At 43.6% G+C, this 27,995-nt stretch overlaps 1 protein-coding gene across 2 annotated transcripts; it reads right to left on the bottom strand.

Annotated features, from left to right (window-relative positions):
- Positions 1-4: 4 nt before the first annotated feature.
- On the bottom strand, positions 5-27,900 carry bcl2l1 (BCL2 like 1). Of its 2 annotated transcripts, none has more exons than XM_084015057.1 (3): positions 27,744-27,900; positions 22,729-23,478; positions 5-3,820 (listed from the first exon to the last, which is right to left on the bottom strand). In XM_084015057.1, the coding sequence occupies exons 2-3, from the start codon at positions 23,281-23,283 to the stop codon at positions 3,677-3,679; spliced, it is 699 nt and encodes a 232-aa protein (XP_083871183.1). In that variant the 5' UTR covers positions 23,284-23,478; positions 27,744-27,900; the 3' UTR covers positions 5-3,676. The 2 variants fall into 2 exon arrangements, with proteins under 2 accessions (XP_083871183.1, XP_083871184.1); XM_084015058.1 differs by lacking the exon at positions 27,744-27,900 and adding an exon at positions 26,528-26,658.
- Positions 27,901-27,995: the final 95 nt, after the last annotated feature.

Below are 27,995 nucleotides of genomic sequence, written 5' to 3'. Positions count from 1 at the left end.
AGCGCATCTTCCAACATTGGCTTTATTAGGTTCAATGTAATTTAAGATTTTTACAACGGCATTCTAAGACATACAAACAGACCACTGGACACGGTTGCGACCTTAAATTGTGTACTCTTTGTGGCCAACAAGAATTTTTCCTCACTAATGGCAGTCCAATAATCCTAAAAAAACACACAAAAAACACAATGAATGACTATGCACATCAATGCAAAGATGGAGTTTAAGGCCATTTGAAGGGGCACATTATGATTTTTTATCTTTTTTTTTTACACCAGATATGTTTGAAAGCCATCGGTTCTGATTTCCTTAAATATGTCACTAAGCTAACGTACTATTCTACCGTAATCAGTTTAAATAACTAGCATATATATATATATTTATTTATATAGGGTCGTGCCAATGCTGTCACATTTTTCACCTTCATTTGTGCCTTCAAGAACATTTTTGCCACACACACACACACGCACACACACGCAGACACATATATACACTCGTTTTGGAAGGGAACTTGTTTCAGTGAGGGCCAGGACAGCAGAGGAAAGCTTGCGAGCAGCTTCTTAGGGGTGCACACGCTAGAAAAATATATATACGCTGTACTGGAATGTATGAGGGCAGACCTTGGCTAAAGGATGCTCTAAGGACACGAGCATTAAAGGCTGATACTCAGCTATGGTCAATGCAGCTGTTGGGTTTTTTTTTTTTTAACAGTTTAGAAGGCGACATGTTTAAAGACGTACACGTGAACTAGGAGGATGAAAACTTAATGAATCAGAAGATGTTTCAGTTGTAAATGTGAGTTTACAGCCCCTCTCCACACGGCTGAATCAAGTGTCGGACCCTTGTATTGGTTAGAGGATGACACCTGCCTGTCCTGTGCTTTACCGAGCTGCTGTAACACACCTCCCCTCCCCTTCCCAGTTAAAGAAACCGAGCTACCAGTTGCTGGTGCGTGAAACACCAGGCGACAAACACTCCTCCGACTCCAGCTTTACACTTAAAACGAAGACGAGGTCTCCCTCTCCCCCCGTCTCCCATGGACGACATGTGACTGGCAGGCGTGTGCGTTGCGAGCTTGTGTGCACGGCCGAGGTGTGTTTGTGCAGAGCCAGCTGTGACTGACACACGTGGCTAGTCACGGTGACAGCCGAGGGATCGCAGAGGAAGAGGCGGGGCTGGATGCGGATGGAGAGAGGAGGAGAGACGGATGGAGATTTGACAGATTTGAGGCGACTGGGGAGGATGGAGGAGGAGTTGTTGGGAGGGGGAGGGGGGGTGAGCCAGGAAAGCAAAGCAGGGATAAGTTGGAGTGAATGAGTGTGAGATGGGATGTGAAGGTTTGGGCTTCTACGGCGCTTCAGCCACTGACAGCTGCCGATTCGCTCACGATGGTAAACAGACACATTTCTCATCAAACTCATGTGAAGCAGAACGGCATCGCCTCCTCAAACACGGACGCTGCATCAGTTTGCTACATTAATCTCCAAAAAAAGGCTCCGATGTTGAACTGTCAGTTATGAGTGTATGCTTTAAATAATAGTTGATTGGCTGCAGGACATGATTAGGATTTTATTGCAAAGATGAGCAAAGAAATGACCCCAACACTTTACTTTAACCCTGTCGAGCAGCTTAAACAATTAATGGCTGCAACTTAACGGTTACTTTCATCGTCGATTAATCTTAATTATAATTATTACTCAATAGCTTAATCGATCAAATGTCACAACATAAGTGAAACATGTCCATCACAATTTCAAGTCTTCACATGTCTTGTTTTATCAGACCAACAGTCCAGAATGTACAATTATAGAACATGACATCAGAGAAGAGAAGAAGCAAATCCTCACATAAGAAGCTGGAACCAGTGCATCCTGTCATTTCTGCTTGATGACTATTAATCAACACTGTTGACTTTCAATCGACTAATTGTTTGCAGCTCTCTAATTGATAAATACATTGTTTATAACGCACTATAATGTAGTTGTGAACTGATATTAGGATCTTTTAAGTGTTTATGTATTTCCTCAACAATTATAACGAATCTATTATTGGACTAATGAATGAATGACAATATATTGTCTTATTATAAGTAATACAACAGAAATGCCAAACTAGCTTTGAAAACTGTCACCATCACAGAGTTTGCCCACCAGGGAGCGCAGTCGAGCTGACTTTTCTCAAATGTCCTAGTATGGATCTGGTTCATGTAAAAAAAGAAAAAAAAAGAGAAAAAAAAAGTTATCGGCTGATACAATTATCTGATAGATCCCAACTATCTGTATTGGCCGGGTCGAGTTATATTTAAATCTAACATGATCTATGTCATATTTCTTTACTGTATTTATTGATTTAACTCCTTTAGCGCATGGCCTGACAGAAGATACAATTTCTAAACCTGAATAATCTGTTTGTGTGTATGAACCTTGAAACTAATCTAATATCACACTGTACGGATTTGTTCATGTGTAGTCAGATAGCATTAAATAAAGTCCATACTTCATTAACATCACATGAGAAGTTATGATTGATATTAATAAAACACCATTATAGTGTTTTGTAAACTATTTATTGAATTCGTCTGAACGCTAAATAGTGGGTTAAAATAAAGTGTTGCCAGAGATAAAAGCTGTACACCCAAACATGCGACCTGGAGGAGAGTCCGTCATGCTGTGCCGCTCTGTGTGTTGTATGTGTTGCTACAGTATTTGCTGCATTCCTCAGCTACTGTGTCGTAAACGCGGCCCGCTCGCATGAACTGCAGTTCCGCTGATTCACTGGCCACACACACAGTAGCCTGGCAGTCGGCGGGCGGATTAAACACAAACAGGATCAAATCAAGGCCAAGTACGACCACGGAGCACAAATCAGCGGGAGCAGCTGGGTTTTAATGGTTCACATATCCAAACCCCAAAAAAGAAATGCACCAACAAACACAAACAAGCAGGGGAGCTAGTTTCCCCCATTTAGGTTAAGACTCCCATGTTATTGTTAACTAAAATCTCCTTGACCGTTCACACTAAATCAATGAAGCATGAAGGGGGGCGGGGGGGTCAAAAACACTCAGTGTAAGGAGTCATGGGACATGACGCTGCACTGTATGTGATGGCGATTACAAAATGGGAACGAGAGAAGCTGTTGGGGGGCAGGTGCTACATCATCCATATGGCACACAGCGAGCTGTTGGTGAGGAAGGGCAACAACACAGGCTTCAGGGCGACACGGTCGGATCCGCCCCGCCCTGCTGACTTTTTATATATCTGTGAAGGCTGGAGTCAGTCTTTTCAACACAAACACGGGAAAGCAAACAATTTGTTAAAACTAAAGGGTACAAACATAAAGAGAAAGGAATAGAAGGAACAACTGGTTCAGTGAATGAAAGGAATAACGTGTCCGTCCGTGTGTCACCGCACGTTTGTCATCGTGGTGGAATCAGGTGAACACATGAATACTAGTAACTCTTCCTCTTCTGTCTTTTTTCTTAAAAGTTCAACAACATGTGAGGATTCTTAGTCCACTGTGGGATGTGTGAGGATGGGGGAAGAGGGGGGGGTCGGGGAGTAAACATCATCAGCAGTTCTGACGAGACAAACAGGACCTTCATTTTAACTTCTGTGGGGTTTGAGGGGAAGGTTGAGGGGAGTGAAGGACGCGGATGGAGAGGGTCACGTGTCTCCCTTCACAGGCGTTTCTGGGCGATGAGCGAGCCCACCACGACTCCGGTCACCAGGGTCATACCGGCCAGCAGCCACTTCTTGAAACTCTCCTGAGACCTCCTGCTCTCTGCCGCCGCGTCCTGCCCGAACATTTCGGCAAAACGCTCCTGGTGAGAAAGAGAGAAAAATGGGTTTTTGCTTCACATTATGTGAGACGTATTCAAATCTGAAAGAAAAAAAAAAAACACATGCATACACACTTCCCAAAACGAAAATCTAAAACAGGTCTCAGGTAGGTTTAGAGGGTCAGGTAGATTTCCCCTGTAAAGGTCTCCAGGCCTCAAACAAGCAGAACCGCCCACAGCTGGGTATCCGTATGACTGTCACAGCCCACATGGGAACTTTCTGTGAACCACAGCGATCATACAGGTGATCACTGCCAGCAAAAAGCCCCAAAGGCCACCTGCATCAATGCTGTGCTCACTGACAACAAGATCACATTCATTAAAAGGAAAGATCCACATCATTCAAATTCAGCGTTCTGACCCGGTCACCTGCCCACACCTTCCCATCCCACTGCTGTTGCTGACATTGTTTCCAGCGTTAGCCGCCCACTGAAACCATTTCCTGGTAATGAGCTGCACAGTTTTAACGTCCGGCCACAAGGAGGCACCAGTTTGACTCAAATCTCATGTCTTAACAGATCAGCTGATCCGGACATGACCCACTCCTGCCTGTTCAAAGCGGTCTACTGTGCCTCACCTTAGTAAATATTATTCACTCCTTCTTAATGAGAAATCATCTTTAAATATCACCCTGACTCAATCACATGTCTGATTGTTAGTCAGAGGTGGATGCACCAGACGGTACAGGAGGTATTTTATGGAGGAGGATGGGGTGGGGGTGCTGTTACTGGAAGCTGTGCTGAGAAAGGAGACAGGAAGTCGAGAGTGAAAGGACAGAGAGCTTATCAGTGAATCAAAACCCAGGAATTTGAGTCTTCTGATCCCGACGCCGGAAATTCCTCACCCTGATTTTATCGCATGGACGCTGAAAGAAAGTCATCATCAAATCATCTCCAATGTCTAAATTCACTACTGCAATGGGTAAATACAGGGCCGAGCCTCGAGTTATTGTATTGAGCTAAAAAGCCAAATAGTCTCCAGCTTGTCAAATGTGCGTCTCGGCTTTTCTTTGCGACGCAACAGGAAACTGAACACCTTCTGGCTTGGAATGATCCTTGAACAAAACAGGGAATGTATAAGATGCCACCTTTGCCTCTGGGAAATTATAAGATCATTTTTGACATGTCATTGACAAAACGATGGATTCATCTTGAAAAAGATCTGCAGATTAACCGATAATGAAAACAATCAGTAGTTGCAGCCCAAAAGTGATTAAAAACTGAAATGCTGGTAAAAGCTACTGCCGATTTAAGATGATTGTAGATACATCAGTATTCAGTGAGGTTGAGGAATATTTGCATAATCTCCAATAAGACGGCAACGTTAGCATCACTGGGACCAATTACACTGTGAAGAACATGACATTGTTATTCACAGACTGCTGTGTATAAAAGCTGCACACTGAAGATTATTACAGTCATTTGCAATCGCTGACCTGACAGATGCCTTAAGCAGTTACTGTGTTATAAAGTTAACTTGCAATAAAAGAAACAAATGCAAACATTTTATTCTGACTCAACCCACAATGTGCACTATTTGAATGTGAGATCACTGTTCAAAGAAGTGATCTCACTTTGTAGAAAAAGTCCTTCAGGGAGCTCACATTTCCTACCAGGTATTTGATCTTCCTCTCCCGTCGGTGAATCTCAGCAAATTAATGAGCTTCGGTATCGACTGGATCAGTAAGGAAATTAAACGGTGTGTCCGACAGCTCCTCCAGGCCCCGAGGCCGGGGACACACCTACAGATTATTAGTTGCCACAGGAACTGACCCAGAGGGTCATTTCTGTCTCTGGAGCTGAAAACCCTGAGGGTCCCTCAACTCTGGCTTTTTTTTTTGGCAACGCCCCTTTCTGGAACAGACCCCACGAAGACACAGCAACAAATAACCGGGGGAGTGACGGCCAAAGAACAGAGGTGGTTCAGGGCTCGACAGAAAGAATGAGGAGGTGTAGGCGCTTCATTCCAGGAGTTTGAAGTCATTCTGACTTCATTCTGATTCCTGCTTGATAAGACAACTGTGGAGTCTAGTTTCCTTTACGGCCCAGTTTCTACGTGGTGACATCACCTCCACCATTGGACCGCTGGAAGTGCAGACTAAAAGCTGAACAATGAAACTGCCTGGTCGTAGAGTTTTCAGGAAACACACCAACAATGAGAGCACAGTTACAGGATGACTAAATAATATAAATGTAGGGGGGGGGGGTTGTTTTACACTTTGTCATGTCTAATGCAATGCGATGCCTTCTTCTGAAGAAATGAATGTTTGGCTTCATGTCTAATATTTCTAAGAAGTGTGTGAATGTGCAGGTGGAAGATAAGGGGGGAGCTGAACGTGCAGTGATGAACTCATTTCTGCGGTGTGAACTACGGCCTTTGCCGGAAACCGATACCAGCAGCTCAATACATGAGGCGTTTAAGTCTTTATGTCTTAAATTCTGGTGATATTAAATTTTGTTAGTCAACAAACCCCATCAAAAGCAAAAAAAACCTGCCATGGATTGATCCAAAAACGATAAAAAATACATCAAAGGGCCACACTGTTGCACTGACTGTCGTGACCCCTCATTACGCTGAACACACACACTGTAGTTTATTCTGATTCAGTCCCACAGCTGGTAACACTCACTGGAGCGCTGAATGTCTATTAATCCGCAGCTGAAAATAGTCCCCAACAAAATCACACTTTCCGTCTGTTTGATTCATGTTTGCTAATATATAAGTAAATACTGGGCCTTAAATGCAAGACTAGAATATTTTAGACTAGGGATGAGATAGATTTGATCATGGATCGCAATCCAAAACACTCATCAACACACATCAGTACACTTCAAGGGTTAATGGTTAACGTGAAGTTTGCTATTTTGGAACAACTAAGCACAACTAAGCACAATTTGAAGTATATTTAGTGTACTTTTATTTCCTGGAATGGAAGAACTTCAAGTATACTAGGTATTTAAGTACATGGCTGTGTATGTACTAAAGTCAACTGTGTAAAGTCACTGCTCTGCTACACTGCTCTGCTCTCACTGCTACAGTAGCGCTCTCCTTCACGGTGAAGCTCTAGATAAACAAACTGATACACACCTTCATTTAAATACTGTAGAAACTCAGTGAGCAAACATTCTGGAGAGGCTGTAACACTTGCGCGTTGAGTCAATGTTCCCGGGCAATGAGTGGTATCTGAGGAATTTGTAAATATGTGGCTGAGGTTTGGCCGTTTCACTAGAGGCCACTCGGCCCCTCATACAAGGTTCACTCAAGGGGAGAATTTCACCTTCAAATCGACTCACTCCTCTAACCCACTGTACCAAGGCCTTGTTAATAACCACAGGGAACCACTGGCTGCATGTGAGGAAGCCGAGTAAGAGTAAATATTTGTCTTATTTTTGTCAAATTCACCTTGACTTCCAACAGGCCTTGAAGCAGCACATGAAGATTCGCTGGCCTTCTTGTAAGCCATTAAAACCCAAATCCACGTTAGTTATGACTCAGATGGCAACATGGACGGATGATGACTACGCTGCATTGAAAGTAAAGGGATGCATCAATGGCACTGAAGGAAATAATGACTAATTGTGATCACATGGCACTGTGAATCATGAAATATGAGTCATTGCATCTTTTTAACATCTTCCAGAAAAGGGCCAGTCTGACTATCACCTATCCCCTTCTGTGAAAGTTTCCAGGGCAACAGCAGAGGAATGTGGGTGTAGAGAGCAAACTGCAGCACATTGTGATGGTTATTGACACCTGTAAAAGGGTTATGTCAAGACATGTCAGCTTTCAGAGGGCAGGAACTAGAGAATGAAGCAGTCGCACTGGTTATGTGGCAGAACCATGGGATGCTGAGGAGAGCTCAGTCAAAATATGTAGGAAGATCAGCATTACCTGTTTGTGTACATGTATTTATATCCTCACTCTTGTCTTACTGGGTGTGATGGCTTCAGCAGACTGATAAAGATCCTACATTTACTACTTATTCAAGAAAGCTTGGTATAGCAGCGTTAACGTTTTAAGTTCCAGTTAAAAGAATGTTGATTTGCCCTGAGGCATATTTAACTAAATACCTACAACTACTGTGTGTAAGACTCTTCTTAGGAATACATTTTTGTTTTTGTTTTGCAGGATACGGCTGGTGATATTCTTTATTTTTATTATTAACAAATCACATGTAAAGATAAAACCAACTGTCACTCTGACAGCTCCAGGCCGTCTATGGCTCTCTACCCAAGTCCATTGGTTCCAGCTAGCAACGCAAATCATTAAACTCATACGTGTATAGTTGTTTGCTGTTGTTATTTTAAAAAGGCTAATTCATTTTTCTAAAAATACATGGGCACTTCTCAAACAGAAAATAATGAATTGACTGGGGACCATTTTCAACTGGGGATTAATACACACTTGGCACTCTAGTGAGTGTTCCTGGCAGCAGGATGCTGTTTGTGGGACTCAAAGTGTGTGTGTGTGTGTGTGTGTGTGTGTGTGTGTGTGTGTGTGTGTGTGTGTGTGTGTGTGTGTGTGTGTGTGTGTGTGTGTTCATAGAGATGAATGTCACCCAGAGCACTCATTGACAGGTTTTTGGACAATAAACAGGGTTTCAAGGCACAGAGGAATACATTATTTTACAATGATAATGATTAAAAACCTATAAATATTAACCTTAAGTAATGCATCATTGCTGAACTGGGACATTCTTGTGGCACCAAGATAAAATAATTCAAACACTGCAATGCAACCATCTTTCCATTGGTAGCAGTGGTGTCACCATTAGTAGGATACATGGGGTCCTAGGTCATTATTAAAAATGTATCATCTCTCCACTGTAGCCATAGTGTCTCCACTATTTGTACACAATTCAAAATACAATTATTAAAAACAAAAATTTCTGTCAGCTATTTCATCTACTTTAAAACTCTTCACTTGGCATTCAGATAACTATCTTCACCGTTTCATTTCTTTACCAGCATTACCAGTCCGCTCACCGTGCACATGTCAAGGCAGCACTGTTGGTTTGATACGCTCAATCTCCCCCGAGTCCCACCTGGCAGGTAAACCCAGTCTTTATCTGCTCTTTCCCTTTCACACGGTCACGCCTTTATTTCTTTATCTCCGCTCTGTTCCCAGAGGAAATCAGGTGCTAGGCAGCGGCCTGCAGAGCGCTTTCAGGCCTTGTCTCTAGCCCCCCCTCCTCCCTCTGCTTTTCTATGTCTAACTTTCTCTTTCTTCGTTAGCCAGGAAGGAGAAGGGAAAAAAAGGATGAGGGAAGGATTAGCTCATGAAAGCAAAAGGTGGTATATAGGAGAGGGAAAGGGAGAGAAACAGTGAAGGGGCACAGGAAAGGAGATTCTGCAGTTGGTTGCCACGGCTACTGGGAAGCAGCTGATTAGCGTGTGTGATGTATGTGGATGTGTGTGTGTGTGTGTGTGTGTGTGTGTGTGTGTGTGTGTGTGTGTATATAGGTTTGTCTCTGTGGCTGATAAATGGCCCAATACTACATGTGGCGAAAGGAGCATTTTAATGATCATTAGCAGCAGCTTCCTATTCATCAGCTCTGACTTGATGGTTGCTTTGGATTGCACCATAACGAGAGGCAAGACTCGAATCCCCTTATGGTGAAAGTCCCTGACCACGACACACACACACACAGACACAAACACACACACACACACACACACACACAAACACACAGTCGGTTAATACGTTACATCCTTATCCTTTTTAGGCAAAAAAATGTGGATGGAGATGAATTGAAATTCAATAACTTGGGGACACTTTAGGTAAGCACATTGCATTAGTATTAGCAATCACATGAGTGATCATGATGTCAAGCTGCATGCTGATGGAGTTAGGCTGTGTGAGCAAATACATAGAAATCGTATATCTTTTACAAATGCTTCAACAATTGGTCGATTGATAAAATTAGTCAATGACTGTTTTTTGATAATTGATTAATTTACACTGTTTATCAAGTTAAAATGCCAAATATTAGCTGGTTCCAAATTCTTGAATGTATAATGTGTTACATTATTGTGGAAGTGTTAAGTTATTCCACTCAGATCTGGTCTTCGACCTGGACCTTTGGCCTTATTCTATCTGGTAGTTTTTCAACCCAGATCTGGTCTTATTCTACCCAGATATCTGGCCTAGTTCTAGGTTCAGTGGGCTGCTCCCTTAGACTGATATAGATCTGAGCTCTTCTTTCAGCAAAAAATACATACTACTTAACTGGATGACAAATCTCCTGTTGTAACAATGGTATAACACAATTGTCTTATAAAAAAAGCTCAGTAACAAAATAAAAAGCACACAATAAAGGTTTTATGGAGCTATGGTGACCTCTGACAGATCACCTGACCGGTAATCCACACACCCCTTGTGTGTACAATGTGTGCTTTCCAACAGTTTCACAATGTTAACAATCAGGTTACAGCTCAGCTCTTGCGATGACACTGATCAGTATGTTGAGCATTGTTATGATGCAATAGAAATATACTTAAAACAAAACCTGCGTCAGTCAGGCTTGACTGAAGATGTCTCTAGGGACTTGTGATTGGTATTTCCCAAAATATCCGTCTACTAAAAAAAACATACAAGAAAAAGCACTGGTTATAGCTGTGATATTACTAATGTTCAGCTCTAGGAACAAGTTTCTCTTGTGAGAGTCCTTCTGTCTACGTGTACAACATCCGACTTAGACAGCTCGCTTTCAACAGACAGGGAACGCTTTCTAGCAACCCAACCTGCAGAGCACATGACGTTCAAGCCACACTGGCCACAAGCGCCGCGTGGAAACTGGTTAAAAGACGCAGACATGGTGTCCATGACGAAACTGTGCTGACGCTAGAAAGGAAGCTGAAGCTCCCATTCACATGCAGAGAAGAATCCAGAGGGTTGGGGTTTGCTAACTGAAAACTTCTGTACACTGATAGAAAGCTGACAAAGGCTCTTTGCCTTTCCCTCTCCCACATAAGCCCACTTTGAGTGCGTGTTTGTGTGCAACACTCTCTTTGAATAGCTGTGACTTGACAAAAACAATCTAGATCAACCATGCTTTGAACCAGTCCAATCCAGAGAGAGGAGACAAATGAGCACATGAGGTAAAGGGGAAAGTTACTGGAACTGTAAGTGCTCATGCTCTGCGGGAAGCCGGGCATCGTGGGAAAGAGAAAAACAAATAAATAAATCAATAATGGCTGCATTTTTCTGTGATGAGACAGAGAGATGTTGGTGAGATTTGGTGTTTTTTAGCCTTTTTTAAAACATTTGAGACTTTAACTAATGAGCAGAAACAAGAATTCAAAAATTCCAATCTACCACGAACATGCTTTGAATGCCCTATGCTTATTGTATTAAAGGACATAACTGTATATCTATGTGCGCAAGTGCATGAATGAGCAGGGCGATGTGAGTCATAACAAAGGCCACATCCGCACAGTCAGTCAATGAACTTCCAGAAAGGAATGTAAGGAAAAGACGGGCTTTTGTTGTCTCTTTCTGTTCCACATAACGTCCAAGTCTAACTAGCAGCAACTGGAACGTTTTATAGTGTACTGTAGACAAAACTTCTATTGCTATGCCTTTCAGAGGGCTGTCTAGAACTTAAGACCACATAAGAACTGATTCTTTAGAATCCCAAATCCCACATGGGGGGAGGTGGGAAAAACAAAAAGCAGTAGAACAGTTCAAGAGTTCACAAGGAGCCAGCGACCTGCAGCCCGATGGTCCCTGGCTCTTGATACACTTCAAGACGTCAGCTGCAGTTGAGCAACACTTCCTGCCAGTTGTAACATTTGGGATGTGTACACGCAAACAGCGCGTGGCCTTGTGCACACAAGCAGATTGGGTCCAGGGTGACGATGTGTTTTTGTTTATTGAGTCAAGTTACCATTGCGTCCGTGTGACTGTTGAAATACGGAAACACGCCAAGGTGACACGTTGCTCTGGACGGCGAAACAAGATGATGTCATATTTAGTTCTCGATACAGTGAGTGAATGTGATGTTTGTGTGTTTGCTGCGACCTCTGCCTTAAATTCTGAAAAACAGACCATGAGCGGATCATGAGATCACAGTGACTCGGCAAGATCTAAAGTAACAGCAGATAAACTGTCTGAGGAAATGCAGACTCAATGTTAATAGGTAATGTCAGGCTGAAGGAGATGTGTTGGAGATGAGAAATCCAATCACATCATCCATATTTTAACACTTCATCAATCATATTAATGGCCTCTCAAGAATAAATATTGCTGTCGAAATGTATTCAGACTGTTCTGGCTATTCAAACTCACTTAATCAATTAATTGGATGTTCTTTAGAGACACACCAACAACTATAAAAGTTCCTACAATTTGCACTGCAGACAAGGCTAAGCTTTGAAGTCCAAGATATTCTCTGGATATCTCCACAATCATATTGTGTCAGAGCATATATCTGACGCTCTGTCCATCAGGCCTTTATGATACGAGTGCTAGACAATTCACCCTCAGCCTCCCCACATGGCTGATACAATCCCCACAGTGAAGTACGTGGGGTGGATGGGGGTGCTTCTCAGTGTCAGGGAAACGGAGACTGATCACAATCAATGGAGAAGTCCCCAAAGAGAAGCTGCTCCAGACTACTCATGACCTTAAACTGAGGCAAAAGGTTCACCCCCCCAGCATAGCAATGACCAAAGGCCTACAGCCAAGACAGCGCTGGAGTGGCTTCAGGATACGTTTCTGTCCAAAGCCCCACAGAACACCTGTGGAGGGACCATGTATACAAGAGGTGGATTTAGTCACCATGAGGTTGTGGACTACAAAGTTTTGAGTTTGGCATTTTGGCTGTTGCCATCTTGAATTTTGTCCATTGCCATCTTGGATTTGTGTGACCATATTTGGACTTCTGAGGAGTGACTTTTTCACGCAGTCCCAAAAAATTCTAAAGTTTCATCATAAAATATAAGGAAGTCATGGTTTAAACTCCCCGTAACCTCATGACCTTCATCCTTATCAAGAGAGTCAACGCCATCATATGATTAAAATGACTGTTGTTGCCGTTATTTTGTCCATCATCCTAGAGGCCTTGTGGTTGCATGATGTCACTTTTAATATTTATAGCATAAAATTTGAGTTCAGTTGGGGGGAAAAAGCCAACAATGTGAGTGACTGTTCCTCCTTTCTTATCAATGTCCTCATCATCTCTTCCTGCTCCTCCTCAAGGCCTTACGACCCGTCATCATCCGTATTAGAATTCGCAAAGGCATTTTCAAACATTAACAAGGGAGACTGGCCAACTGCCAAACATCTCATGCGACCAGGAAAGGAAGGGGATGCTGTAGAACAAAGCACAATCAAAGAAATCCACAGCACAGTCAGAGTAAAAGACAAGCCCAGACACTGGCTAAAACTAAGGGCAAAATATGAGGAAAATGGGAATTAAGTTCCATCAAAAAAGACAGACTGCTCAAGCTAACAGCCAAAAAGATGAAAATGAGAGGAAAATATGAAAAATGCATACACTTGCTGATGCCTGAAGAGGAGGGCATCCATTCAAATCGTATTGCTTAAAATGTGCATGTTTCATATGGCCTAAGTTCTTCTTCCGTTGCTTATGTAGTTATTGTATATTCAAGCAGCAGCCTGTATAAACAGGGCTTTTTTCCACTGGATGTGGTTTCCCTCTAATTATTTCTCTGATTCAGTGCGAACAAGAAAACATGACATTTTAAAGAAAAAAGCTGAGGGGCAGAAGCTATTTCCAAAAAAAAAAAAAAAATCTTAACCGTCACAGCTGAGAAAGTGGTGTTAAAATAAACAACTTCTTCTTCTTCTGCACAGCACTTATTGGAAATCGTCTTCTGACTTCATGTTCTCGGATAGCTCACCGCCACCTTAAGCATCTCATCAATGCTGGTGTTGTGGGGGTGGCGAGGGGGGACATCGGAACCAGTTTGAAGCGTGATGAATCATTTCCAAGCAAAGGAAGCGAGAAAATGAGGAAATTGAATCATTAAACCTCCCCTCAGTGGTGACACTTGCGGACGTTTTTGGCATCAATGTTTCTCTATGTACTCTGTTGTCTGCTTTTGGGTGTTGGAGCAGACTCTCTGTGTATGTGTATGTGCACGTGTTGAGCCGGCGGTGAGACCATGAATTAAAGAGGAGATTAATGAGTCAGGACATGGAGGCTCAGACTCCAATCTGTTCCTTGCCCCACTCTGGGGGCTGTTTCTCTCCACAAACCCCATTCTGTCAGCAAACACACACATATGCATACACCGCTCAGGCACAGCAGGACGGCCAAGGACTCAGGACTGTGTGTGCGTACCTCTGGCAGAGGCAGCACATGTTTAGGAAAGCGTAAAAACACAGAGCAGGGAGAGGCTGGCGAAGACCATGTCTGCTCTGACTGGATGTCTTTCACAGTATAACACACCACCCTGTAGGCCACCGCCACATCCAGACACCTCACCATGACCCCGAGACCTGCCATCTGTCTGGATGGCAGAGAAGCAGAAATTAAGAGAGTGAAACTGAGACAGAACAAATGACACACAGAGAGGTAGGGAGAGAGACAGAAAAGTGAGACGTGAGTAGAACAAAGAACAAGAGTGAAGCAGACTGTGTATGTGTGTGTGTGTGTGGGGGGGGGGGGGGGGGGCTGACGAAAACAACTGGAAACAAAAAAAAGGGGGGGGGAAACCCATGAGGAGTAAAGTATGCGGAGAGAGGAGCAAGTGTCAGCACTGAGGCTCAGTGACAGATTTCCTTGAAACTACGCTTCCCTTCATTTTCATAAAGTTCAACGACATGAAAGAAACCGATTCCCCAGAATCACTTCAGAACAGATGAATATCTATAGGCCCTGCACGAGTCCGTTTTTTGTTCTCTCTTTCTATTATCTCCTCTCTCTTATTGCAGTGCTGCTGAAGATAGCTCTTGACTTTATTGCTTTACCCCCTCGGCCATTCAAGCAGGCCCATGATGAATATAACGATGGTGGCATCGATGCTCTTTATCATCAGTCCTTGCTATATGAGATGGGGAGCAGCATTACCATGAAATACTCATCAACCCTTTCTATCCAATCCTCAGGTCTCGCACTTTAATACATGGCATGAGACTCACTAATCCCATGATATGCCTCATAATCTGATCACAGATATGAGCATAGAGAGACAAACACAGAGGAGAGAGAGCAAGCGGGCTAGAGCAGGATAGAGATGAAATGCAATCAGAGAGGAGAGGGCAGGTGCTTAGGCTTTGCACTCAGCTTCATGAAGACAGAAGATGGTAAAAAAAAAAAGAAGAATGAAAAAGAGTCCATCGCAGGAGGGATGTGGGCTGGAGCAGGAGGTGGGGACAGCGGAGAGAAGGAGAGGGAAGAACGAAGGGGGAGATGGAGGGGGAAAGACTTGCTCGTGACCTCATTTCAACACTCTGCCTCGGAGAAGTGGAGCAGCACGTAGGCAACCGAATGCAGTGTCTCCAATCATCCAGCTGCTCATAGAACATGTAGCTGCACATGCCTTCACCACGCACTAACCTGCACCACGCACGCACGCAGTGTAACCTATAAACCTACAAACTGCATCCTCGTCTAGCTGAGTCACCAGCCTCGTTTCCCTCTCCGTTCGCCTCTCTCTACCCTCGTCTTCCACGCGTTGCCAGACGCTACACTGGTAGTCTGATGTCTACCAGTCTGGCAGAGCTCACTCTAATAGCTTCATGCTCTGGAGCGGCACTACAGACAAGCACGCGCTCATTTATTACACAGCTGGATACCTGTCCTGTATACATAAACAGCGTCTGGATATGGAACACACTGGTGTCTCGCTGCGTTTTGTCTAATTGAGAGAAGAGAAAGAGACGGAGAGAGGGAATCTGATGCAGTCTAAATGCAGCAAATGTAGTCATGAGAGGCTGCATTGAGGTCTCACTGCTGTGTGTGATGCTCCAGGGCTACAGGTCTCGTTGTTCACATGACTGACTGATGCTCTGACAGAAGCTGAAAACACACACAGAGAGGGGTTGTTGTCCAAAGGCCTGCTCTGACACAAATAACTAATATAGAACTGATCAGATGATCAGTAATCAATTTAATGACTCGCTTGTTTCATCAGCTAAAATAATATCAAAATACACAGTTCTTCTTGGATAACATCGCAATCTGTTTTGTTGGGTGTGTGTTTGTTCCAATGGCCTTTGCACCAGTTTGTCACATCTAAAATAGAGCAAAAGTCGGACTGAATGATCCCGCAGGAATGGTACAGCCCAGTTGTCCTCAGATGTGAGCATGTAGCCGCCTCCTGCAACCACACAGGAATGGTACGGCCAAATCCCTTTCCTTAAAAAGGTAAACGAGTCTCCATTTCATGCGTGTTCTTCAACACAACCGAAACGCACCGAAAAACATGTGACATGTCTGATGTCCTTGGCGTGGAGCTGGAGGCAACTGAAACATGCAATCTGTTTGCTGCCATTTTCAAGCTGTGACTCCGACACACAACATTGAGTACAAACGCACACGTGTGCACACACAAAGACGGACCCACGGATCATGAAAAACTAATGCGTGAGCTTAATCACATGCAGGCAGAAACAACAGAGACGCATCCATGGCTGAGCAGCCACATTCAATCTGCATAGAACCGCCCACCACACGGAGGCGTTTATTGACACCCACTCTAACAAAAGTGGTCGCCATTGATCCAATGTAAAAAGGGTTTTTTTCGGGAGTGCAGGGTGTGTGTAATTCTGTGTGTGTCACATGTTTTTAAAAAATGAGACAATGACAAAGTCGCTTCAAGCAGTAGCTTTATCTACAAAGTGACGACACACCTGTCGGGCACAACTAAAATGCCAGTCAGGCAAAATTCATGTGTGTGTGTGTGTGTGTGTGTGTGTGTGTGTGTGTGTGTGTGTGTGTGTGCGACCACAGGTTCTTTGTTTGAGGCAGTCACATGACGAGTCTGGCTTGGCGCCGTCCCCTCCCCTCTGCAGCATGCCACCATACAATAAAATGCTCAAATGTATGAGACAACAACAACCCATACACACGATCAGTTCGTGGAAACTTTGTCTGCTGAGCAAAACGATGTCCAAAAACACAAAAGATTAAAAAAAAATATATCTCTCCTAATTAGCCATGCATGAGAGCCATTAGTGATATGGGGAAGAGGAGGAGGACGGGATAGAGGGAGGAAAGGCGAGAGTGAAAGTGGGATGAAGGGAAGATGGTGGTGGCAGATGCACAGGTGGGGGTGGGGGTGGAGGTGTCGGGGTAGTGAGCAAGGATCAAGTCAGAGGAAATCAATAGCGCTGATGACGATGCTACGGCGGCTGTGTGTGTTTTTGACAAACAAACTGATGTCTGGGGGGAAAAAGCACTGGAACGTGGGTACACGGGGTTAACGGGCCAGATTTACGAGGCGTGCGGCTGCATGTCTGCTCTAGAATATGTTTAGCCACTATAGACTGTAAGGTAGACAAGCGCTAGATGGATGTAGAGGAGGAAGGGCAGACAAGGGTGGAAATAAAGGAGCTCAGACATGATGAATAGAGGAGGAGGAGGAGGAGGAGGAGGAGGCAGGGAGGTGCAGATAGAAAAATAAGGGCCGAAAATCGATTTCTGGCGGCGGGAGGGGTGAACGTAGAGGAGGCGGAAGGACACTGGAGAGAAACGGAGGGAGAGACGTATAGAAGATGAAGGGTGGGGGCGGGTGTGAGAGGAAGAGACAGCAGGGGAGATGAAGGCGGGCTGGATAGGTCCCAAGGGTGAGATTTCGTGCTCTTCTCCGGTAGGGTAGTCTGACAGACGACTCTGTGGATCTAAGTGCCTATCCTATGTGCATGTTAATTACACAGAGAGAGAGAGAGAGAGAGAGAGAGAGAGAGAGAGAGAGAGAGAATAAATCTGTAGTAAGTAAGAAAGGCACAAAGGAAGCTCAGGTGTTTCTCTCGTCAAAACAAGTCAATGGACTGACCCTCCACGGGCCTTTAATTACAGCCAGAGTCTACCCCACTTTACAGGACAGCCAGCCTGCATGCACCCACATTCACACACATGGAAAAACATACGGTACAACATACAACAAATGCTGCGCCTCTGTCCACAACTGCCATGAAAATGCCAAAGGAAATGGGTTACTCAATCTCTCGATATTTTCCAACTTCCCTAACCACGACTTCTGTGGCTCTCCATCCATCTATATTAGACACGGCATTTCATGCCACGATTATCCTGGCCATTCCCCCGATAACCATCAAAAAATGCTTAAACTTCTTAAAAAAAACCAAATCAAATCATCTTAAATAAGATGATCATACAGCCTAAGGTCTCCCTGCAAATATAAAGGATATTTTACTATTTACAAATATCCCAATAATGGAAATTCACCAGGATCAACTTATTGTGTTTTTTTCTTGTTGTTTTTTTTTTAAATCATAGCCAGTGCAACACTGTGGCTCATTAGTGTGTTTTTAATAGTTTCTACAAAACATGGAGCTTTTATTGACAATATAGACTATCACCAGACTTCTTATCAGTACTCGACCATGGCAGGCTAAGAAAAATAGACAATATAGTTAGGCTTTCACTGCCTGCGAACATCTTCCTTGTAGTTAACTTTTCCTTGACCTTACAGAGACCGTCGACAGCACAACTGGGATAATAGTCCCCCCCCTCCCCACCAAGCTCCAGTCAAGTCTTGACTAAACGAGTTCAGCCTTTATGAGTCTGTCAGGGAGAGGGGAAAAAAACATTGTTTCCACAGTAGCAGGTCGACATATTATTCATCTATAATTGGTAATAACCCCGCACCCCCTCCCTGAGGCGGCTCAATCTCTTCTGAGTAATCACTGCCATCGCCTCCGCTGCTGGAAACAACATTATTAGGTCGATGGCACTGTCTCTACCTCTGCTGCCTGCCAAGGTTTATTATCTGACAATATATGGCTTCTTTTAACACCGCGTGCTGTGGTGTCTGGCTGTTGAGCATATTTAGCTCACATCCTGAACTATTATCAAATATCCTAATAGGCAGTGGAGGCTCCAAAATAAGCTCCGGCGGGATCATTTGGGCAGTTTTTCTGACAGCGAGGTTTGCTCTCTCAAAACACCGTTCTCTTTAGCGGGCGCCTCAGCGCCTCATGCATTAAAAATGAACGTGAAAACTAGGTCTGGGTATCGATACTCGATACCTTTAAGGGATCGACCAAAATAATCCAGTACCAAGTAGTGTTGGAACTTCTCCAGTCAAACAATAAATGCATAGCAAATTACTATTTGTATGGTTTTGCTCACTGCCGTGTGATTGGCCAACTACCAACAACAAATTAATATTCTCATTTACATCAATGATTTAACCTCAAGACTAGCTTCAAATTAATTTATATCTGTTCTATTGTTACATTTACATTTACATTTACATTTAGGTCATTTAGCAGACGCTTTTGTCCAAAGCGACTTACAATAAGTACATTTGTCAAAAGAAGGAAACAAAGAAACCACGACGTATCATTGCCGATGCAGTAAGAGCTAAAAATAGAACAAGTGTTAGGTCCTCATCTGAGTAAAGTAGTGCTATTGTTGTAGTATAACCTTCAAACAAACAATTCTTTCTCATGTTCGCCTTTATTTTCTCTGTCACAACCCTTCCAAACAGAAAACACTGAAATATTTGGGAAGCAACAATAAGATCATGAGCCACAGCGATCGAGCGACTGAGTGAAAGTGACCTTGCTGCTGCTTAGAGCAGACTAATATTTCATCAGCTAGCACTCAGGGCACACCTGCCTCACAGCTATACTCAGGTTCCCACATCTGCCAACGGCTCTGTGCTTCATCCCTGTGAGGAGGCGTCAGGGGAGGGAAGGGAGGAAGAAAGAAAGAGGGAAATAAAAGACAGAACGAATGAAAAACAACAAAGTCTCATGTGGGTTTACTTGCAGGCTCCGGTATATTTCAGAGAAAAAAAAAGCTTATCTTGAATTTGAACAGAGAAACCACAAAAGAAAGAGAATGTAATGACATTGTGGGGAAAGCACTAGAGAAATGTTACGGTAAAACACCTACTGAATTGCATATTTTAGTTTTCTATAGCGGCTTGGGACTACCCCTAAGAGTACCGTGTTGACTAATGTTTCAAGTAGGGATTTTTATCGTGGGTTGTGACAAAAAGAAAACAGCAATAAAGCAGTACATTTCCATTATCGTGATAATCAGGAATATTGTCACATAAATTAATCGTAAAAAATTGTAAAAAAACATTTTAACATTTTAAAAAAGGCCTCCAGGAATTGCCAGAAAGAACACATTTTTTAATATTTTATGTATACATTATTTTGTATTTGTCCTTTATGGTCTTCACATTAAAAAACGTTGTGTTCCAGGAAATCAAAAGCAGAATAAAAGTGAATTATACAGCTCAGTGGGGAAGGAAGTGGTATCATGTGCTCAGGCCAACGTTAGCCAACAGCAGAAGTGAAACCATACCAGTGCTACTCGCAACACACTGATCCATTCAGCATTTCAGATGGAGTCATTCACTTCTCCAAGTCGAGGTTACAGTGACATGCAAGCCACCGACTACGAGCCACTACAGCAATGCTAACTGTAACTACAGCAATGCTAACTGTAACTGGTGTTGTAAGTCCAGTTTGTTGCTGAGCAAACTGTCTACGAATGTAAATGTGCTCATGTGCTTTAAGGAAGGGTGTGCCGCGATGAGATCATAGAGAACATCACGCTGCGTTGATGACATTGATGGTAATATTTATGAGTGGTCAGGATGAGAAAGTAGATGCAAGATTGGACAAACCTCTTCATGGTTAATCTGAATCAGCCTCCACTTTCTGAACAAGTACTTACTGTAGCTCTACAAAGAGCTGTTTAGGTATTAGGACTAATGATAGCAATTAATAATATTTAAATGAGGTAATCTCCTGGGAACCTGCAATCTCACATGGAACCGGGCATTGGGCGGTGCGAATTATGCGATGCAACGAGGCTTATTCCTGTGAGTTGAAATATTTCAACTCAAGTGAACAATTTGCAAGACACGAAAGCCTATCAGCGTTGAGATTCTCCTCCTGTTGTCCCGATGTTGCTGAATCGGAGATGGAAACAAATATTGTACAAGTCTGAGGTCTAGGATAAAACCTCATATTAGTACAGAGGCCGAACAAAACTTTGTACAAACAAACAACAAGGTCGCTGCCGTATTTATGACTAAATTACATTATTTTAAGTAATTGTCCATACATTTGTTTATGGAGCAGCTACAGTGTTAGCATAGCCTACCTCCAATCGATCCAAACACCATTCAGAAAACAAGCATTTTAAAAGTTATTTGCAAACAAACCATAACTTCTGACTTTTTTACAAATTATGTAGTTATTTTAGCATCCTTTTTATCAATTTATTGCAAATAAATCACAAATAAAAGTTTATTTTGGGTTCATAGCTGGGGAAAACCAGAAGACGTGTGGCTTGCTATTCACAGTGAATACAGCTCAGTGGAATTCCCAGAGCATCTCTGGGTGATGTTATGGTGTCAGATGGGACCCCGTTTGGTTTCCTGGCATATCTGGGACTTCACAGCATGCACAAAGCAGCAATAGTGGTTATGTCAGCCGTGATTGATGAAACCTTGTTGGTGTCTACGTGGAGGTTTATGAGGCCATCCTCACTATCTCTCTTTCCTGTGTTATCTCCAGTCCAAAATTGAAAGAAATAAATAGATTCTAGGTCTGCAGTGTAAACAACACCAAAGCCACTGTATCTGCCCAGTGAGTGAGTTTTCGTATGCTATTCAGCCAATGAGATGTCAGTTTCCATAGGATCGACCTCCGACCTGGCGTTATGCAGCGCTGCAGCAAATCTAAACAGCCCCTCACCCCGCTCCCCCTCATACCATCAAATGGCCAGCACAAAGGAAAAGAGCTGACCTCAACTGTCCTGGAGGTTCATGAGCGCACGTGCATGTACACAAAAACAAACTGGGATTGTACGTACCAGGACAGCCCACTCTCTAACAACAGAAAAAAAACAAGCTTTCATCTGCATGCAGCTGCCTTGGTGAAGAACATAAGAGAACAGAGGAGAAAAATGGACAGAGAGTGGAAGAAGAGAAGCAAAAAAACAAAAGCACAGAGCCAATCAACTGACCGGAGTAAAACAAAGGGCTATCTGTAAAAGCCGTGGACTTTATCCCACCCTGTGATGAGAGAACTTCGATCCCTCGGCAGGCAAGCTGCAGAGACCTACAAAGCACTGATGTAGCCAGTTAAGCTCCCACTTCGATTCAGCTCATTGAGCTCTGTGCTGCTGATCAATTAGAGAACAGCTGAACCAGCTGCTGACCACACAAACATTCTGTTTTCTAACGTTTTTAAGTACAGGGTTTTTCTTATACCACAACTGTGTTGCCTGCCATCTAAGTCTTCTCCATTATAATGAATCTGAAGTCTTTTCTGCTCCGCTGTCGGAGAATCAACTCCACCCCTGTGTCTTGTCACAATTGAATAGAGGCTGACACAGTTGAAATGCTAGCATGCAGGCTTATCTGGCCCATCTGGATAAGTCTCAACATGTAGGATGGAATAAAAACTCTGCTCTGGATATGAGATACAACTCACCAACAATGATGGAGTGTCACTGAAGGCCAGATCAGCAAGATAAACACAGCCCACCAACAAGCACATGATCAGAGCTCTACAATAGGGATTGTAAGGCGAGTAAATCTCGTAACTATTAAGCCCGATTGGTAAAGAAAATAATTAAACACTGTTTTTTTTCCAGAGCTGACAAAAGGAGTAGCTAAGGAATGAGCCATCTCGTGGAATCATACCCAAAGCACCGAAACACATTTCCCTGTGTATGTTCTGTGTGTGTGAGAGAGACTCACCCATCCTCCTTGGTTCTGGATCCAGGGCTGAATATGGTTGTCCAGGTAGACCGTCATCCACTCAATGATCCTGCCCACCAGCGGACTCATCTCCTTCTCCACGCACTCCACGCACAGCGCCCCACCGAAAGCAAAAAGTCCCACGATGCGGCCCCAGTTGACCCCGTCCCGGAACACCTCGTCCATCACGTTCTCGAAGCTTTGGTAGGCCGTGGCCGGCGTGATGTGCAGCTGGTTGTGCAGATCGCTGAAGGCGCGGGCGTAACGCAGCTCAAACTCGTTGGCCGAGTCCCGCAGGGCCTCTTTCACTGCGTCCAGGCTCGCCGTTGACGGCAACCGTTGCTCCCGCAGCGGGGACGCTGGTGGGGTCCCGGGACTTAGGCCGTTAAAAGTCCCATTGGCGTGCGTCGCTACCCGCTGTTCCTCTCCCAACCCTGCCTCCCCCCCATCAGTCCTGTTGGGAGGCTCTATGAGTCCCATGTGGTTGAGAGGATAGTTTCTCTGGGAGAGTTTATAGTTTATGTAGAAGACCACCAGTTCTCTGTTTTGAGTCATGTTGTGTTTAAAGATGCGTTTTCTCTTTGCTCCGGTCCGTCTCTGCTCCTCTCTTGGTCGAGCCTCGCTGTGTAAGAGTGAACACACGCTGCGCCAGGCTTTTACCTGCTCAGACCACCATGGTCAGCTGATATCCAGAGGACACTTGGGAGGTGAAAACCCAACCTACACAAGGCTGACAAATCAGCTCAGGTCCTGTAGAGAGACAACAATGAAAGGTCAAAGTCTGGATAGGCTAAGCATGCTGTGATAGAGCGCTATATATATATATATATATATATATATATATATATATATATATATATATATATATATATATATATATATATATATATATGCGTGTGTGTGTGTGTGTGTGTGTAGGAGGAAAGAGAGTGTGTAGGGATGGCTGTAGACTTTCAAATTAAATTTGGACGGGTAGGTCAAAGTGCATCTCTCTAATTGGACTGTTACATATGGAGCAGATGGCATTGATATTAACGAGACAATGGTAAAGCGAATGAGAGAGAGAGAAAGAGAGAGAAAGAGAGAGCGAGAGAGAGAGCGAGGGAGATAGAGAGCAGACGGGAACAGTGAGAGAGACAAAGGGAGGGGTGGTGTGAGGAGGGTGAGCTTTAGGTGAGGAAACATCAGAAGGACGGTCTGGGGCTTTAGACAGTCACCATGTCCTAATCAGTGACCTCTGACCATCAGACTGAGCTTTTTAGGCACCTTGTTTGTCTCGGCTCCCGGCTCTCCGTTAGTTACACGCTGATCTGCATACTGTCACACTCACGCGTGCCCTTGAATCCCCACACAAATGACTTTCCTGCTGATATATCCAGCATCCAACGGGTTATTGTCTCATTGGCAGCGCTGGAGGTTTTGTCAGAATTCATTAACACACATTATCCACGCTGGCCTCACATCCCTACCTCCATTCTGGGTTGAATGCTGCTTTGATACTACTCTCTTTCAGTATGCAAGCACAGGTTGTATTATAGAATAGAATAAGATCACTATCGGCTTACAGTAGATGCTGGCTGTCACCGCTCCAGCTCCTCAACCATAAATGTACCTGAGAGGATAATGGGCTGCTGCATTACGTCTCCATTAGTCGAGTAAAGTTAAACTACTGTGCTTACATTCCCACCGGACATCCAGTGAGCATAACATGGTGAACTCTTCATGAACTCAAATTCTATTAGCAAACATATTTGACTAAATCTTGAGTAAATCTTGAGTAATTCTGTATGTTCCGCATTGACGCAAGTAGCTACAAGTAGTCTTGTGTTAAGAGTGACATACTGGGTTTAATAGCACTCTGGTGAAGGGGTCAAATGCAGGTTGAGCAAATGTTTGGTACCTTTGTTAAACGGCAGATGTTGTGGAAATAATCATGAGTGTAATCACACCTATATGGATCATGTAAATAAGTCATTAAACTAATGTTCAAATGTAAAAGCAATGCAAAGTATGTTGCTGCTTAAAATCAATGTATGATGGTTAACAAAAAAGCTTAATATCTATATACAAATACTTTTGGATTAGAGCTGCAAGAACATTAACTGCTTGGTTGATTAGGTTTTGTACTGCTGGTCAAATAAAACAAGCAGCCTGAATGTATCTCCTTGGGGATGTGGAAAGTTATGACACTATGTCCTGATATTTTTCAACAACATTATTATTCCTGAAAAATAATTCTGTAGATTAATCAAATGAGAAAAAAGAAAAGTTAGTTTCATCCCTGATTCACATGTTGAAAAAGAATTTTAAAAAGCATGTACATATAAAATCAGTAGTTACATGCAGCGTGAGTCTGTCAGCCGAATTCTCCAGCCTGCCTTCTGACACGTCTAAAATATTCTGGTGTTAAACCCAGCGGTATAGTGGTTCATAAATAGTTGGTGCTAGGCATGATATCACCGATAGAGCACACTTCATTTTTTGGGGGGGTGAAAAAACAAATAATAAAACAATCTTAAATAGGGAAATCATAAATCATATGGTTCCCCAGCATAAATAATGGACAATAAAAAATTTAAATTGCATCATTGTGTGATTTTTAAATACATATTTGCTGTATTTAAAAAAAAAAAGTCTGGCTTTTTTGACTTGTCTACCATGATCGATAAAGTCACTTGTGATGATATTTACAATTGTCCTGATAACAGATATTCACCACCATCAACCTATTGTGAGTGTTAATTGCGGTTTGCGATATCGTCCCATCCCTAGTTGGTGCACTAAAGCTACCTTTGGATGATGCTCATCTTAAAGGAAACAACCCATTTTCTTACAAAACTAATATTGCAAACAGCTTAATATTACTACTAAGATGTGCGGTAAAAAATAAATGCACTTCAGTCAAGATTCATGTCAACATCCTGCAGCCGACATGGCCGACATCCCTGGAACAAAAGACAATCTGGCGGAGTAACTGTGTGACAAAGCCGTTCCCTCGTCTTCTGCTGTCGCCAACACGTTAACCTACACACAGGAAGATGTGGGAGGATGGCCTGCTGATGATCCCAAACTGGTTATCACGTGGGAACCTGACATTTCCTTTAACAATAAAGGCATTTAAGCAGATAAGTGGCTGAACCTAACAATTGGCGTGTGAGGCAAATGGAAGGGGAGCGCCATGCAAATAGTGCTGGTGACGTTACATAATACCCCACTCTTCCTAACGACGGACGCGCAGGAAAGCTAAACAAGCAAAGTGCTACACTTTCATCAAAGTCACAAACTTCTCACAGACATAAAGAACATACAGAACTACCTGGACAAAAAAATGGCAAGGCAAAGCAACGCAAACGGCGTGTTGAAGCTGGAAAAAGACCCACAAGGCAGCAGTGTTTACAACAGCCACATGGTCCCAAAGCTACCAGCACGTGGCTCGGGTTTTAATAGCCCAGCGCGGATGTAAACACTACGCAGCTCCTACGGGAAGACTGACGGGTCGAAATGTAGCACCTGAATGCAACATTTGGGTGACAACCGCTCGAATATTAACTCGCACGCCACTAACTGACGGGTGTGTTCGCGTTTATTACGGTGGAATCTGGACTGTAACTTGCAGATAAAGCAACCAGGGGATGGTCGCGATAGTGCAGCGCCTCTGCTGCGTGCGCTGCTCGTGTGTGAGCCCCCCATCTGTGTTTCCATGTAATTAATCCCCCAGATTAAACATTAATTCACATTTCCATTTTGATCGCCTATGTGAAGACTATATAAAATATAAGGACTGACGTTGGAATCTTACCAGCAGTACTGAATAAAACGGAGTTACCCTCCACGGTTTGTTCCCCGTTTCCCTCTGTGAAAATGTGGAGAAGAAAATCCCGAATATCTCAGCCTGTCTGCACAAAACGCTGTCAAAACCCAAGAATGTAGGATAGCCACTTTGTGTGCATGTTTGCACGTATGAGTCTTCCCCTCCACTATTCGCACGCCCAGTCCTCTATTACGTAATACGACGCCTTCAGAGATGTCTGGATATGTGTGGCTCACCATCATATCGAGCACACTCGTTTGTGTTGCCCTTTAAACCCAGCACAACACATAATAAACACTCCATCTACCAATAAACCGATACGAATACATAGTTTATTGTTCTACACTATAAACTAAAAATGTATGTAATCATATTTCTTTTTTCAATTTCCGTGTGCTCAACTATTGCGGGATGTATGTCTGTATGAACTCTTTGTTCACTTTTGATCTGTGACAGGCTGAGCTCGTTTTCTTTATTCCATTAACTACAGCATTTACGTGTTGGTGCGCTTCTCGATTTCAAGCATTCGAGTCGCCGCAGTTAACTCATTTTTAACATTGTGCTTTATTCAACAAACACGTTGGCATTTCCAATCCGAGGCACACTTTGGAATTGTAATTTACGGACGGATGAACGGGGTTTAGTCGGAGACCCTGAAGGCAGCACAGGCCATTCCATTCTACCGTCATAAACACTGGGCTGAGACCTTTAATCACAAGACATAAAAACGCCACTTTGAGACACCACCCTCTGTCCCAGTTCTAAATAGCCTCCACCACACCAGCGATCATAAAACAAAACTAATTCTTATGCGAACCTTTACAGACACACACACGCAGCTCCGCCTACGCGAACGATACTGTAGGCAGCTCCTGGACGTATACGTTAGGCTCCTGAAGATGGCTGTCACTGTCATTTACACATCAGTCGCACATTCGCACAACCGCCACGGTATTCACCGTGGCACAATCATTCACTGCGGTTTGCACGTATGCTTTGCATCAAGCTTAATTATATTTCACGAGGAAACGGCACAAGGAAACAACTACGGTTACGTGTTCTTCCAAATCTGTCGACCTTCTTCCTCTAAACGGCGTTAACGTTAGCCGGATTCAGGAAAAGCCTCCCTTCCCCAGCCGTCCCCCGCCGACACAACGGTCACAATCATTACAATCACATTCGTAGCCGGACCAGGAACTCTTACTTGTAGGGTGGTCTCCATAAAATCATGTCTGGTGGCTCACAATCCAGACCCCGGCAGGAGTAATCCTATCAGTCATCGCTAGCGCGTCTGGCTAACGCCGACGGAGATCTCCTAGCCAGCTACTGGCTGCCACAGATCCGCCCACACTTACGTTGGCTACGTAACTTCTCCACGCCAGCCGACTGTTTCAGTCCGACCAGGTGAACGACAGCCTAAACCACCGTGAATGCAACACAAATGTAGTCCTTTCAC

The sequence above is a fragment of the Eutrigla gurnardus genome (genome assembly GCF_963514095.1).
Source record: "Eutrigla gurnardus genome assembly, chromosome: 8".
NCBI lineage: Eukaryota > Metazoa > Chordata > Actinopteri > Perciformes > Triglidae > Eutrigla > Eutrigla gurnardus.
This window is presented reverse-complemented; position numbering and strand designations above follow the sequence as displayed.

What these genes read in the sequence shown, in the direction of transcription:
- bcl2l1 (XM_084015057.1), bottom strand. Translation starts at nt 23,283, where the DNA reads ATGACTCAAAACAGAGAACTGGTGGTCTTCTACATAAACTATAAACTC. An exon ending in TCCAGAACCAAGGAGGATGG is followed by an intron (nt 3,821 to 22,728) that starts GTGAGTCTCTCT and finishes CTTTCTCACCAG; the next exon opens with GAGCGTTTTGCCGAAATGTT.